This window comes from Pelodiscus sinensis, chromosome 5, assembly GCF_049634645.1.
Source record: "Pelodiscus sinensis isolate JC-2024 chromosome 5, ASM4963464v1, whole genome shotgun sequence".
NCBI lineage: Eukaryota > Metazoa > Chordata > Testudines > Trionychidae > Pelodiscus > Pelodiscus sinensis.
In genome coordinates, this window is record NC_134715.1 from 56,892,032 (window position 1) to 56,907,396 (window position 15,365).

General features: G+C 40.9%; 1 protein-coding gene across 2 annotated transcripts; it reads right to left on the bottom strand.

The window, feature by feature from the left end:
- Window positions 1–6,891: 6,891 nt before the first annotated feature.
- On the bottom strand, window positions 6,892–15,088 carry FGG (fibrinogen gamma chain). Of its 2 annotated transcripts, XM_006111552.4 has the most exons (10): window positions 14,912–15,088; window positions 14,763–14,807; window positions 14,075–14,255; window positions 13,880–13,973; window positions 11,787–11,917; window positions 10,434–10,567; window positions 10,141–10,325; window positions 8,598–8,878; window positions 7,424–7,596; window positions 6,892–7,047 (listed from the first exon to the last, which is right to left on the bottom strand). In XM_006111552.4, the coding sequence occupies exons 1-10, from the start codon at window positions 14,978–14,980 to the stop codon at window positions 7,033–7,035; spliced, it is 1,308 nt and encodes a 435-aa protein (XP_006111614.1). In that variant the 5' UTR covers window positions 14,981–15,088; the 3' UTR covers window positions 6,892–7,032. The 2 variants fall into 2 exon arrangements, with proteins under 2 accessions (XP_006111614.1, XP_006111613.1); XM_006111551.4 differs by lacking the exon at window positions 6,892–7,047 and having other exon boundaries at window positions 7,201–7,596.
- Window positions 15,089–15,365: the final 277 nt, after the last annotated feature.

The window sequence follows — 15,365 nt, forward strand, 5'->3', positions numbered from 1 at the left end:
AAATGAGGTTTACCACAGTTGAAAAAACCACCGCATTCTTTCAATTTAATTTCGAAATAACACACCGGCAGTCTAGACGCAGGGGAAGTTTTTTAGAAAAAAAGGCCACTCTTTCTGAAAAAACCCTGTAGTCTAGACACACCCCAATTGTCTTCAGTGAGGTCTGGATTCGGCTCAGAGACCACAATACAGAGAAAAATTCATAAAAATACACAAAATAAAACTTATGTGCAAAGATCTCTAAGGCTGCAAAACAAAGCACTCAATAATTTTTAGAGAAACATCATTCAGATAGCCTGTGCAGTCTTCATTTGGCGGCTCCTTTGTGAGTTTGCATTAAGATATAGTCTTTAACTATCTGATCACATGCTATTTGCCCCCTCCCCTCCTCCTCTTGCAGCATGCCAGCCTCATTCGGTATGCAGAACTGACAGGGCTCAAGAGCTCATATTTGATATTTTTTTATCCTCATCATTCAGTGCATGGCTCTGCTCTTTTTTATAGCACACTTTTCAAATCCTCATGGGCTTTCTTGTGGGACTCATCCGTACAGTAAATGAGTGCTTCAAAAACTTAAAGGCAACCGCAATTTGCGTATCTTTTTCTGCTTTTCTTCCGAAAGAGGCTTTTCCGACATATGGCCTGTCTACATGGGGCCAAATGTCAGGAAAAAACCCTCTTTCAGAACATCCCTTCTTCCCCGTAAAACGAGGTTTGCTGAAAAAATGCTTCTGCTTCTCCAAAATGCTTTTTAGAAAAGCAGATGCATTCCTTGGGCACGGCAGCTGTTCCAGGATACCTCCGGTACCCTGGAAAAGCTCTGTAGTATAACATACCCTAAGTCAGAGATGAGGACCTAGAGACATTTAAGCCCCGGCTTGATGAAGCCCTGTCTGGGGAGATTTATTTGGGATTGGCCCTGCTTTTATCAGGGGGTTAACTCGATGATCTCCTGAGGTCTTCCAACCCTACAATTCTATGACTCTCTGATTCTAAGGCACAGGCTCTTAAAGCCACAAAGATATGCAGATGCCTCCAGGGTTCTCTGGGAGTCTAAGTTGAGCATTTACATGCCACTGATATTTTCAAAACCACTTTTCAGTTGTTGCCCAAGTCTGCAGGGCCCTGGGTGGCTCAGATGTTGAAGTGAAGTTCCCAAAACCACCTAAGCACAGACACCATCCCACAGTATCCATAGCTCTGGCAGCCCCAAAGCAAGTCTTAAACTAGTGATCCCACTGCATATCTCACTAGCAGGGTCAGATCCCAAAAGCATACTCAGAGCACAACTAAGACCTAATAGAGAAGTCACAGAAGACAGTTAGCAGCCAGGAATGGTTTGAGTGTGTGTATGTGCGTGCGTGTATGCGTGTGTGGGGGGGTGTCTTAGGCACTCTAGTGGCTAGGGCAGTCACTGGGATGTGGAGGACCCCAGTTCTCCCTCCCAAGTGAGTGCCCTAATCAGCAGAGTGTTTGTTATTCTGCCGTTGGTCTCTGTCAGTCTCTCTTATTGTGAACCAGTTCTGCTTTGTATATTAAGTTAAATGTGATTTGGCCAGGAGAAAATGAGACTGCTTCTACAGCTAGCAGTTAGGACACTCCCCTAGGATATAGATTTAAGTCCCTGTTCCAAATCAAGGCAGAATATGGATTTAATTAAACTCAGGTCTTCACAGCCAAGGCCGATACAAGGGCTGGGCAAGCGAGACACTTGCCCCAAGTGCATCACAATCAGGGGCGCAAAGATGCAGTAAGCATAAAATAATAAGCTGTAAAAGTAAAGAGCTCTGCAAAAGTAAAGTGTGCTAACCTAAGGAGTGGGAAAGCATAATAATATTTGCCGTGGGTGCAAAAATACCTAATTATGGCGCTGTTCACAGCCCACCTGGGCTTGTCTACTGGTCTATTACTGAGGCAGGCTGGCTCTCCTGTCTGGGTTTCAGGCATGGGTTACGTAAGAGGCTGATCTATCTAGGCAACTAACTCAAGGGGTATGTCTACACTGTAGAGGTTTTTTTCAGAAAAACAGCCGGGTTTTTTTTTAAAAAAACTTCACTTATGTCCACACTGCAATCACGTTCTTTTGAAAAAAAAAAATGAAAAGAACAGAGGTGTTTTTCAAACATTGGTAATCCTCTTTCTACGAGGAAGAAGCCTTTTTGCAAAAGAGCTCTTTTGGAAAAAGGCGTGTGTGGACGGGGAAGAGGGAGTTCTTTCGAAAGAAGAAGGAAGAGGAAAAAGCACAAGTGCCCTGGTGGCCACTCTATCCATAGTAATCACAGCTTAAATGTGAGATAGTATCCATTCAGTGTAGACATTCTCTTTCGGAAGAAATTTTTTTGGAAGATCTCTTCCGGAAAAGCTTCTTCCGAAAGAAGCCAGCAGTCTAGATATAGCCAAGGAGACAAGATGGAAATCCTGAGCAGAAGGTAATGACTCCCTCTGGCCTAGCACTCAGGTACCAAAGGCTCAAACCAATGGGAGTTAGGCACCTAAATATCTTTTTGGATCTGGGTCTATGGCTTAGGCCTTGCTTCTTTCCTCTGCATTTCACTCCTGGCTAACACAGGAGGCTTTCTACTTAGTTTTCTAGCTTCAGAGGATCCTTTCCTAAGGAATCTACTGCTCCCATGCCCTATATGTAGAGTGCGGGTGCCTAGCTCTGAGGTGAGTATTCCAGTAGGTGACACAGTGCCTAATGGTAAAACATTACCCTGCTGAGCAGAACAAGGCCTAGGTACCTCTGTGGATCTCGCCCAGAGAAGTCAAGGCTAAAGAGTCCACTTATTTTGAGACAAAAAACAGGACTATGCAGCACTTTAAAGACTAACAAGATGGTTTATTAGGTTTATTAAGTTTATTATTTATCATCGTACCCAAAGGACTAAAAGTGAAAATTCACCTAATAAACCAGCTTGTTAGTCTTTAAAGTGCTGCATAGTCCTGTCTTTTGTTTCAGCTAGATCAGACTAACATGGCTACATCTCTGTTACACTAATTTTGAGATATTTGGTCCTGATTTTTTGTGTACTTGGTATTTTATAGCACTTTACTTATTCAAAGCACAGCTCCCATTGAATTCAATATGAGCTATCATGCTCAGCCCCAGGGATCTCAAGCTATACATCTATAAAATGTAGTAGTAGCTTATAGTCCCATTTATGCTAACTAAAGGGGCTGAAGCACCGTAAAGGGTCTCTAACAGCTTGGATCTCATTAGGGACAAATGCCCCTGTGAAAGAATTCAGGAAGAAAACTGCAGGATTCCTGGCAAAGGAAATGTGCAGTGGGGTGGGGATTCCTGGATTCAAGCATTCTGGCCCCTGGACAAATGAAATAAACAGCAGTTGTCCATAAATTATGGACTGTATTAGGAGACGGTTGAATCCTTTTTGATGTTGTTGTTGTTGTTCTACAAAACACTATGGCTACGTCTACACTGGCCACAATTTCCGGAAAAGCCATGCAAATCAGGTAAGTCAGGATAGGGAAAACCGCGGGGGATTTATTCAAAGTAGGAATAAGAGATCCTCCGGAAAAGGGCTTTATTCCAGAGGATCGTGCCAGTCTAGACGCTTAGCGGCGGACATGTTTATTTAAATCCGCGGGGGATATTTAAATCCCCCGCGGATTTCCCTATCCTGACTTACCTGATTTGCATGGCTTTTCCGGAAATTGTGGCCAGTGTAGACATAGCCAACGAGGGACAGGTGGGTCCTAAAAACCACCACAAATGTGTTATGTAATTTATGGACAGTCCCACAATTAAAACTGAAAGATGCTCAGAATGCTAGACCAAGCACCACAAGTCACATGGAAAAACTATTCAAATCTATCAACAAGCTGGATTGCTACAGAACCCTGCACTAATCAGTCCACTAGAGACCTGTCTCAGGGTATGTCTACACTGCAAAGTTAATTCGAAATAACAGCAGTTGTTTTGAGTTAACTTTAATAGCATTTATACATGCAAACTGCTATTTCGAATTTAATTCGAAATAATGGAGCACTTAATTCAAATTTGGTAAACCTCATTCTATGATGAGTAACGCCAAATTTGAAATAGCTAATTCGAAATAAGTGCTGTGTAGACACTTAATTCCAAATAGGGGGCCTCTAGCCCTTCCCAGTTTCCCCTGGTGGCCACTCTGGGCCAAACCAGGAAAACTCCTCTTCTCTCCCCTGGTCCCGGAGCCGTTAAAGGGGTAGACTCTGGCCAGACTGCACATGTCAGATCCAGGCCTGCCAGCAGTTTCTGCCCCTCACCCAGTGGCACCACCATGAGCCGGGCAGTCAGTGCCAGCCAGCCGTCCCCCCCCAGTCCTCCAGCACCTAGGAGCCAGCCAGGGATCGTAGACACTGCGCTCCCTCCTGGACTAGTGAAGAGATCATGGACCTCATTGAGATTTGGGGGCAGGCCCCCAATGTTCATGATCTCCGCACTAGATGGAGGAATGCGGCTGTCTATGGTCGCATAGCGGCCACCATGGCCCAGAAAGGCCACAGGTGCACGCAGGAGCAGGTGCGTCTGAAAATTAAAGAGCTGCAACAGGGGTATGCCAGGGCAACTAAGGGCAGCTCCTCAGCAGGGGCAGACACCTGCCCCTACTTCAAGACACTGGAACATATCCTGGGTTGGGTGGTCTGTGCCACCCCGGGGGGCAGTGAGCCAGGACCAGAGGGCCCTGACCAGAGCGCAGAGGAGGAACCGCCACGGAGGGTGCCACACCGGCAGGACCCCTGAGCTGTCCCAGCAGCGGAGTTACCAGGGTCGTTCGGGGAGGCCACACCATGTAAGTTCCATCACTGTCCCCTTCCCAGGGTGGGATGGGGAGGGAGACTAGGGGCTGCGTGCATGGACCTTGCTTACCACAGATCATGCAGCAACCTGTGTACATGCGAGCACATGCCGTGCCACCCCTGGGCAGGTGGCTCCAGCTGTGTGCCACACAAGGGCCGTGGCCTGATAGCTACACGCGTGTGTGAAGAGACCTGAAATGCTCCTGACCCCGGGGCGGGACACAGCAGGATGCCCTCCCTTCACAAGTCCCCTCTAACATCTCCCCCCCACCTCACCCACACTACACACAGCACAGGGGCATGGGTGTGTTCTCAGGGCAACTCCCACTCCCAGGGATAGCTGGACATTCCAACCATGGCTTCTGTGCAAGCACAGCAGCTCTGACAGTGCAGGCACAGTCATCCTCACCTCGCAGAGGGGGGCTGGGCTTCACCCACTGTGTCCCCGGGAGAACTGACCACTTCTCTTCTTTCTCCACAGTCACACCAGCCGCACATGCAGAGCGCACCACCCCACTTGGGACATGCTCCCGCACCCGAGGGCTCCACAGGACGACCGCAACATGGCAGGCGTACCGAGAGCAATAGCTGGGGGCCCTGCAAGCCCTGACCCGCATCATGGAGCAGCGGGCACAGGAAGAACGAGAGTTCCGGAGGGAGCTGCTTGCCTAGGGTTGTGACATCTGTACCCATCTGCAGACCTTGGTGCAGAGCGTGCTGCCTCCTCACCTTATTTCGAAATAGATTTTGTGTATAGATGCGTTATTTTGAATTAGCTTAATTTGAATTAACTATTTCGAATTAAGTTAACTCGAATTAACGCTGTAGTGTAGACATACCCTCAGTGAATGCATATAACTAAGGCAGCCTTTCAGCAAATACAGAATTTGTAACCAGAAACTAGAGATGTAACTCAGGAGACACAAAGCAAGAATACTGTCTGTGGACTCAATGGGACCAAGGACAGCATGAGATAAACTCTATTTCTTTTTCATAAATACATTAATAACTAGCTCTTATTTAGCACTTTCAATATCACAGCTCTCCAGGTGCTTTACAAGGGACATCAGTGTTATTATCCCCATTTCACACATAAGAAACTGCGGCACAGAGAGATGAAGTGACTTGCCTATTGGCAGAACCAGGGATAGAACCCAAAACAAGTCCCAATTCACTGTGCTATCACTAGTTTCCACTGACACACTGTACAATATGAATGAAAGTGAGAAAAATACTCTTCAAACTACAACTGACCATGAAAAAAGTCTCATAAAAACAATGAGGAAAACCTGTGCCTGACTTTAGGAGAAGGGAAATGGCATCATGCTTTGCAGCTACCAGTTACTAGATAAAGAATGGACAGTAATACCAAAGACCCAGGGGATCACAAACACCAGGTATAATAAAACCCTAGGTGGGTTGTACCTGCCTCTGGCAGGTACCCGAGGAGTTAAAAATATGTAAAGGCAACATTATGAGGAATGCATAACAATGTGAGAAAACAGTTAATGATTTGCATATGGTTCACCTCTTTGGGTACGTCTAGACTACTGGCTTTTGTCCACAGATGCTTTGTCAACAAATACTGTCGACAAAGCCTCTGTCAACAAAGGGCGTCTAGACTACATCCAGTTCTGTCAACATGACAGTGTAGATGCAAAGGACGGTGTAGATGCAGTAACGCCTTCTGTTGACAGAACTCTGTCGACAAAAGGCGTTATTCCTAGTAGAATGAGGTTTACCGCCATCGACAAAACTGATGAGTTCTGTTGACATTCTGTTGACAGAACTCAGCGGTAGGGTAGACGCAGGTATAGTTTTGTCCACAAAAGTGGACTTTTGTTGACATAACCTGTAGTCTAGACACACCCTTTATGAATAATAGGACAGTACCAGTACATAAACTTTGGATAGGTGAAATAGAATAGATTTTTCTGACAACTTTTATAATGTTTGTTTTGATTTGTTTACTTGCTACTAGATTATTAATGGCAAGTTTTAGATGTTCTTTGGAATAAAAATTTATTGAAAGTGCATACATAAAAATAACTGCACCCAGAGCACACACAGAAAGCCTTTTCACACAGAAAGCCTTAGGCGTTTAAAGATATTGTTTTAATGGTGGGCATCAATTAACAACCAAAGCTGAACTGAAGATTTAGATGAAGATAGTGTCCAAGAGGTGAAAGGTTTTATATTTCTGTCCAGATAAAACTTTGTTAAACTGTCTCTTTAAATGTCTCCAACCTACAATAGAAAAAAAAAGAAAGCATTATACTATTCTCCACCAAAGGATGAACTATGTATGGTTATGTTGATATGTTTATGATGGTCATACATAATTACAATAGTTGAATTTCAAAAGGGATAGTCCTCTAAATATATAAAGGCAAAGAATCATTACTGATGACAGCATCCCTTTATTTGTCAATTAGCTGAAATAACAATTGTACAAATATACTAAAATAAAAGTACAAGTGGTTTTCTGAGAAAATGTTGCACAGTGAGAACTTCTATTGATTATATGGGAGTTCAGTGTGAAGCTACATATATACACCATTATTTGAACTGTTAACTGCTATCTGTTCTCTTTCTAAATATCGCCTCTGCCATCTGATCCAACCTGTTTGGAGCCACCGAACTGGTGCTGCTGTCCTTCTCCTATTGAAAGTCTGTTGAATGGGATGACTTTCATTGTCGTTTTCTTCATGGAATACCACCGAGAACGCCAAGTTGACCAGATAATACCATTGTCGTATCTACCTGGACCGACCTCTCTTGCAGAGTAAGTACCACCTAAAATATGAGTTGTAGCAAAATAGATAATTGTGTGTAAATAATGTATATACACGTGCTCAAATATACTTATCATGCACCATTGACTGCCTCTGTCTACTAAACTGTTTCCCCCAGGATTTATTCTAACATTCCAAAACTCTGAGCAGCTTCATATTGCTGTCACTGAAAAAAAAGTCAGCCTTCCAGAAATATGTTTCCTTCCCCTTTCCAAATGTAGATTTCCCCTCAAATTACATTGGTCTTATATACACACAACCAATATTCAGTTCTGCATGAGTAGCAGGCTTAAAGATTGAAATCTCAAGATCATCCAAGAATCCATGATGGCATGGTGTAGATATAATCCATATTTTATTGGGACCTGAATGGCATGGCTTCATAACTCCTTCATAGTTGCATGATTTATGAGTAATGTGGCCATCCCAAACTTACACTGATAATCTCTTTCTGCTACATCATATCATCATGTATAGCTTCTTAACAGGTCGCTAATGCAGATTACCTCTCCTATTCTCCATTTGTACAAACTTCTCTACTATCAAGTCTGATTCTCTCTTGAATTCCCTACCTCTCACCTATTTTTCCTTATCTTTCCAACTTGACATGGGTTTTTTTGGGAGGGGGTGGGGTTGGGTTTTTTTGCCCACCCTCTCCAAAGGGCTAATGATGGGGCCCTCCTACTACTGACAATACTTTTGTAATTACAAGTCCAATTCTTATTTTTGCCTCTAGCAGCAGTAAAAGTCAGCACCTGAGTTTTAGCTCTTCCATACAATACCTTCCCCCCAGGCTCAGCTATCTGGAGTAACAAATAAATACAGATAGAGTATCAATTTGTGTTGTTCAACAGCAAGGATCAGCAGTGATGTGTAAGGAATGGGATGGCCAAAAATAAATGTACAGCTAAAACCTAGACACATTTTCCTCCATCACTAGAATTTATTGTAAAGCCATGAAGTTATTTTGTATCTGAAATAGGTCCCCAAACCATGTAGTACCTGGATAATATTTGCCATTGAGGTTAGCAGCGTGACATCTATTCATCCACCATCCCGCTCCATCCTGTTCAGCACAATTGCCCTCAAATTTATCATTGTCACTGTCATAGGTACTGAACTGCATGCCATTATGGGATGTAAAAAATTTGTCACTGGGATCGTCTCCAAAATCAAAACCATCAAAGGCATCCCCAGCTTCACCGCCAGTAACGAAATATGCGTAGGTCAGTCGGTACTTGTCTGCTTCAGCTCCCACTTTGAACATGGCATAGTCTGCAGTACTGATAAAAATATAATAGTGAATGTGTGTACACTGAATTCCCCCCCAAAAAACTCACAATCAGACTAAAAATGACAGTATTTTAGCATCAGTTCCTGAGTCACTATGTCTAATTAGAAAAAGGATATTTCCTTGAAAGATTGTTCATCACTTTAATGAACCACAATGAGCCCTTCAGTATGCCCCTTCCACCTCCCCACAACTTTAGGTAGCCAAAAAAAAGGTAAAGTGAGTCATCTCAGTGGCCTTAGAGTAGGGCTTTGTAAAGGCTTTCAAGAGATGTGAATTAGACAGATAATCATAGGGTGTGTCTAGACTACCTAGTTTTGTCGACAAAAGTGGACTTTTGTCGACAAAACAATACCAGCGTCTACACTACCGCGGAGTTCTGTCGACATAACGTCGACAGAACTCCGCGGTTTTGTCGACGCTGGTATACCTCATTTTACGAGGCAAAACACCTTCTGTCGACAGAGTTCTGTCGACAGAAGGTGTTATTGCCTGTAACGTTGCGTCCAGACTACGGAGTTCTGTCGACAAAGCGGCTTGCTTTGTCGACAGAACTGGATGTAGTCTAGACGCTTTTTGTCTACAGAAGCTTTGTCGACAGTATCTGTCAACAAAACTTCTGTCGACAAAACCCTGTAGTCTAGACATACCCATAGTCTCCCATTCACCAGGTTGGTATGAAATGGAGCAAATTGCTCCTGAAAGGAGAACGTGGCTTACATCTCTCAACACCTCTCTCTTTCTATGGAATGGAGAAGTATGACAACAACGGACTCAGACTGGACTCTCAGACTATTTCCAGAAGTTAGAATGATTAGTTATCAAATGGGATGTCTAAGGTGTCATGGGCGGCTCACCAAAGGGGGGAAAGTAAAACACCCTAAATACTTCACATGGAATTTGAAGAAACTGTGAAGGGAAATATCAGATACATTATATTTTCCAAAGACGATATCAACATGGAGCTTTCATGATTACCTATTGCTTCTTTTTTCATCACAAAGTTGCAGCTAGTAAGAAAACTGGAAATATATGTATAGTTTTATAAACCAAAAGAGAAGATAGTTTGATATGAATGGGTTAATGACTGCATTATCCATTCTTCTGAAAGATGTACAGACTGATCTGATAATGGAGATAAGTGTCTGATATCTAGTAGTAGAGACAGATACATGTGGGCCTAGCCAAGCAATCAATACAAATGACAGGGGTGTATTTTAAGTTGACTTTTTAGAAGCCTCATTAGCGAAATACCTTTTTTTATTCTCCCAGTCTTCCAGTTCTATCCGTAAGGCATATGGAAGCGTGGATTGAGTGGTTATTAGATGAATCTTTTCATTTCCCAGCCAGTACTCTGTCTTGTCATCTGGTGACAAGTGTCCAAATCCTTCTTTGAACTGAACCCAGTTTTTATTGAAGTCCACACTTCCATCAAGCCTCTGGTAACAAATTGAGAAAGCAAACAAGCAAGTCAGCCAAAGCCTATGTGAATTAAATATTGTTAGATAATCAGAATTATTCATGACCTGAATTTACAGTTTACTTACTCTCTGCAACACTGTCCATCCATTGCCAAATGTGTCAATCTCACAATAGACTAGGAACTGCTGCTTAGCTTTTACAGGCTTGATGAAGTAAAGACCACTGTGTCTGGCACCTTTATTTGCAATGTCTTGACAATCTTCAATAAAAAAAATACCATTGTTTTTATTTTGGCTACAGTCTTATCTTGTTCTAAACATGGTGTCTTACCATTCTCTAGGACAGTGCAATATACACACCACATATAATAATTACTGTGGCAAAGTAATATCTGTAGGCTAGGTCTTCATCTCATTCACACAGAAGGAATTTCTATTGAAGTTTCCTAAGACTTGTATAAGGATGAGCAGAATTTTGCTATTAGTAAATCTCTAGCATAATTTGAAGGTAAAATACAACCATTTTATTGGTTTCTGCAGTCATAAAAAGGGCATTTTTAGATCTAATGTATCTCTGTATGGCAGAGTAGAAATATTATAATATACTCTCCTTTCTGTTCTTATAACTCCATAAAAGCTTTACCTGTTCTATGGACTACAACAAAGATGGGGTTTACTGAGATAGTCAAACCTTGGTTAATTATTCCAAAGTGGGAATGTAAGACCTGTCCCACAACTTCCTATATGCAGAACACCTGTCTAGTATTTTTGTTGAATGAAGCAATGGCCAGCAAAGAAACAGTCATAAAAATAGCAGTTACATAATCTTGGCTGTGTCTAGACTGGCCAGTTTTTCCGGAAAATCAGCCGCTTTTCTGGAAAAACTTGCCAGCTGTCTACATTGGCTGCTTGAATTTCCGCAAAAGCACTGACTTCCTACTGTAAGAAATCAGTGCTTTTTGCGGAAATAGTATGCTGCTCCCATTCGGGCAAAAGTCCCTTTTGTGCAAAACTTTTGCGCAAAAGGGCCAGTGTAGACAGCTGAGATCTGTTTTCTGCAAAAAAGCCCCGATCGCGAAAATGGCAATCGGGGCTTTTTTGCGGAAAAACGCGTCTACATTGGCACGGACGCTTTTCCGCAAAAAGTGCTTTTGTGGAAAAGTGTCCATGCCAATCTAGACGTTCTGTTCTGAAAATGCTTTTAACTGAAAACTTTTCCGTTAAAAGCATTTGCGGAAAATCATGCCAGTCTAGACGTAGCCAATATGTAAGAGCGTTCTTTATGCTGGTTGTGATGCTGCTGGGCCCCTGATTCTCATTAGTAGTTTTTGCAGAAACCAATGGTTCATGTAATTAAGAATAACTCCTGAAAGTAAATTTTGCATGATCACCCATTTAAATATTCAGCCATCACCACTAGTTTGTCCATAGATAGCACATAAGAATTAATCTAAACCACACAGTAAGCATTTCATGTACCTCTTCCAGTTGTTTCCAGTATTTGGACTGTGTCTCTGCATGGCTCCTGACATTGTGATGCAAGCTGATTAGTCTTCTGTTTAAGTTGTGTAATCTTGTTAGTGTTTAATATCAACATATCTGTCAGTTGCCTAAGATAAAAACATAAAAATCACATGTTATATCAGTTTGTCTTAATGAGAACAGTACATATGAAATATGACTTCCATATCTAATCTACTAATCTGAAATGTGTTACTTTATGTAGTGAGACAGTCTGTATCATTTTGGGCTACAGTGTGGTATTTAGCCACAGCAGTACATTGGGAGGCATTGCAAAGCTGCCCTATCCCCATACAACCATTTGGACATTCTGCTTTCCGGAGCTAACCATGTGCACTGCAAGAACATAATTTGCAACAGTCAGTTCCTGGGTGGTGCACTGAAAGTAGAGCCAAGACTCTGCCTGCTCCTATTCTATCTCTCTCCCCTTTTTTTGCAAGGTGCTTTTGAGTAGGAGCAATTTCTGCACAGCAAATACTATTGTTCTGGGTAGCTCACAGGAAGGCTGTACAAAGACTCATTTTCACAATCTCATGCATGAGGCTCAGTCACATTCTAGCCCTTATAAATACCCGTTATACCTATTAGTGGTTCCATATATGTTTAGGTATAATATGTATTTATAAAGGGCTATATACACATTTTCTGGAGTTTTCACTTTCATGTAATATTGATTACATGTATCCAGAACTGAAATTGTATTTACCTGACCAGTCCAGATCTCATGCCTTCATTACCTCCCTGTGGTTTGAATGTCTTTTGCCTGGTTAGTCTTCCACTGTACTGAGCACTCTGGCCCTAATCCAACAAAGTACTAATATATATGCCTGATTCAGGAAAGCACTGAAGCGCATGCTTAACTTGGACGTATTTTACTTGGACTAGTATCTCTTTAACCAGGAAAGCTAATTTCTGCTGTCAGTACATGGACAAAACTCAATTTTTTTCTTTTGTGAGACTTGCAGGTCTGAGTTCTGCAGGTAAAGTTATAGTAAGGTAAAAGAAAGTATAATAGAAATCTGATTTTATGAGTGTTTGAAGGGTTTTTGACAAGTTCATAAAATTGGAGATCATAAAATCACAGGAACTTCAAATAACATGGCAAAAATAACAGAAGTCTGCATCCATAACTCTACATATTATGAAAATGAACTGTTGCATACTTCTGTTTTTAAAAAAGCAAATATAGCTGAGAGCAATTCATTCAAACATTATATACAATATATTAATTAAAAACTTGGTATAAACCCAAATTTAATATGAAAAATAAAATGTCACCAGTGAGTAGTTGAACAAAAAGTGCTCTCAGACCAGGTGATGCAAAGGCATTTAAGATAAAATATAGTTACATTAATTCCAAATTTCTAAAATTCAGATTTACTGTATATTAACCAATTATGTCATGGAATATTTGCAAGGTCAGAGTCATCCCTGACATAATGTTATCACAGGAGTGACTTGGCATATAATGGCTAACTACCACAATTATAATTTATAAATTACATTTCATTATTCAAATTTAGATAAGACAAATATGTTTTCAAATGTATAGAACAGTGTAGATTTAAGATGAACACCTTTGAGTTTAATAGTTATTCTGGATTCACGCCAATGAAACTGAGAGAAGAATTTGGTTCATGATGTGTATTCAACAAAATCAATAAAAAAATATTTATTGTCTATAAACAAATATTTGGTAAGATCCATGTTACAGTCTCATGTTACTAAGATTTCTGAAGTCTAAGAATAACGAATAGAAAAGTTTTGAACAATTACTTAAACAAAAATACCGATTAAGGGAAAAAGAACAGCCAAATTTTCTTACAGCCTGATCTTGTATTCCTTGTATTCCAGTGAGAGATGTAGAAATGCACAAGAAATACAGGATCAGATCCTAATTATGGTTTACTGTGTGGTTACAAATGAAAAGATACCGATATAGTCTTTATATGCAGAAATGAAGTGTTAGGAAAAAGCTTGAATTGCAGATGGTAAAATAAAAAAAGGAATAGATATGCAGTTAGATAGTATCAAAAGTGGAAAATACCTACTGTATAATATTTTCATGCTCAACAATAGTGTTTTCATATCTGACAATTTCATCAATTATTTTCCTGGTTTTTAGAGTAAAACCATCAATCGTACCTGTGGAACAGGCACAAAATATTAATGCAATTATAAGTAAAAGTAAGAAAACTTAATGAATGCGTATTTGCTCAATTTTGTAATGGTCTTTATGTTCTCACTTGGTTGAGTCTTCTCTGGGGGACTGAGGATTCTGATTTGGCGGATCAACTGTTCTGTTACAACAGAGGAGTTAGTGATCTGCTGCAAGAGATTTTCAAGAACCTGCAGCTGCTTATCCACATCAGGTTGGTATTTATTCAAGAAGTCTGCAATGCCGCATGTAGTTGGGCAATAGCTACCCTAAAGAGGAAACAAACAAATAAAAATCAGATCAGATTCTACAGTGAGACAAAAGAGATGGTCTCTTAAGGCAGGACAATATTAAGGGCTGGCCAGTATTCCATAAGGATTTATGTAGGTAACTGTGGACTGGTAGGACTGACTGGGTAGTCGATACTTTGCCAGGAGAATCAGAAGCTGTAGAGACAGTCCTGATAATATATATGATTAATTATTAGTATTATTATTATTATTAATAATAATAATAATAATAATACACATAAACATATATTATAATAGGAGTGATTTCAAATAATAGATGGTATTATTAATGAAATTTAGAGTATATTTCAGGATAATGAATGCTGTTATTAAGAGTGAATCATAAAGCCTAATATTTAATAACAATAAATAAATGAAAATAATAATGCATATTAAAGCAAAATTAAAATGAATGTTAATTAAAATTAGAACAGTATTGTATTTGGTTCCTTAATTTACAAGAAAAAAAATCACACGTCTACTTACAAATCGTTCGTCTAAGATGCAGCAATTATCTCTAGTAGCAATATACTGAAAGGGGGAAAAAACAAAATTATTTTTTAGTTATTTTTCTCCTTATAGTATTTTTGAGGCATTGTAATTTTTTACTGGTCAGTTTGTACAGTTTCACTTACTGCCATGCAAGTTGAAAAGAGTAAGAACAGGAGATGCGCAGTCGCCCAGCTGTGTAACTTCGGCACCATTGTGTCTATACTAAAGTGTGCTCCCAGCTAGAGCGTTTGCAGAGGCAGTGACTGAGAGATTCAGCTCTAGGGGCTGCTGGAATCTGCCCTGGCTCCTCTGCACTTCACAGCAGGAGTTTAAGGGAGCTGACTGACCCTGGGGGCGGGCAATGTGTAGGGGAGGGACAGTGGTGGAAGAACAACTTCTCATTACATTTGTCATGGATTCCCAGAATTTGCACTGCAGCTTCTGTTCCTCCCATTTTTAGCACCAGCTTCCCACTCACCCGCACTATGTCCTTTGCAGTGTTAGAATCTCTTTTGAAAAGGTAAAGAGAGGCATGGAGCGATCTCTTCCAGGAACACTAGAGTAAATAAAAAAATGTAATTCTGAACAATGTTGGAA

Excerpts from the sequence above, each read along its gene's own strand:
- FGG (XM_006111551.4), bottom strand. The coding sequence starts at position 14,980 with ATGGTGCCGAAGTTACACAGCTGGGCGACTGCGCATCTCCTGTTCTTA. Across the intron at positions 10,568-11,786 it reads ACTGGAAACAACTGGAAGAG|ATTGTCAAGACATTGCAAAT; the intron begins GTACATGAAATG and ends TTTTTATTGAAG. Across the intron at positions 8,879-10,140 it reads GACTGGGAGAATAAAAAAAG|TACTGCAGACTATGCCATGT; the intron begins GTATTTCGCTAA and ends TATTTTTATCAG.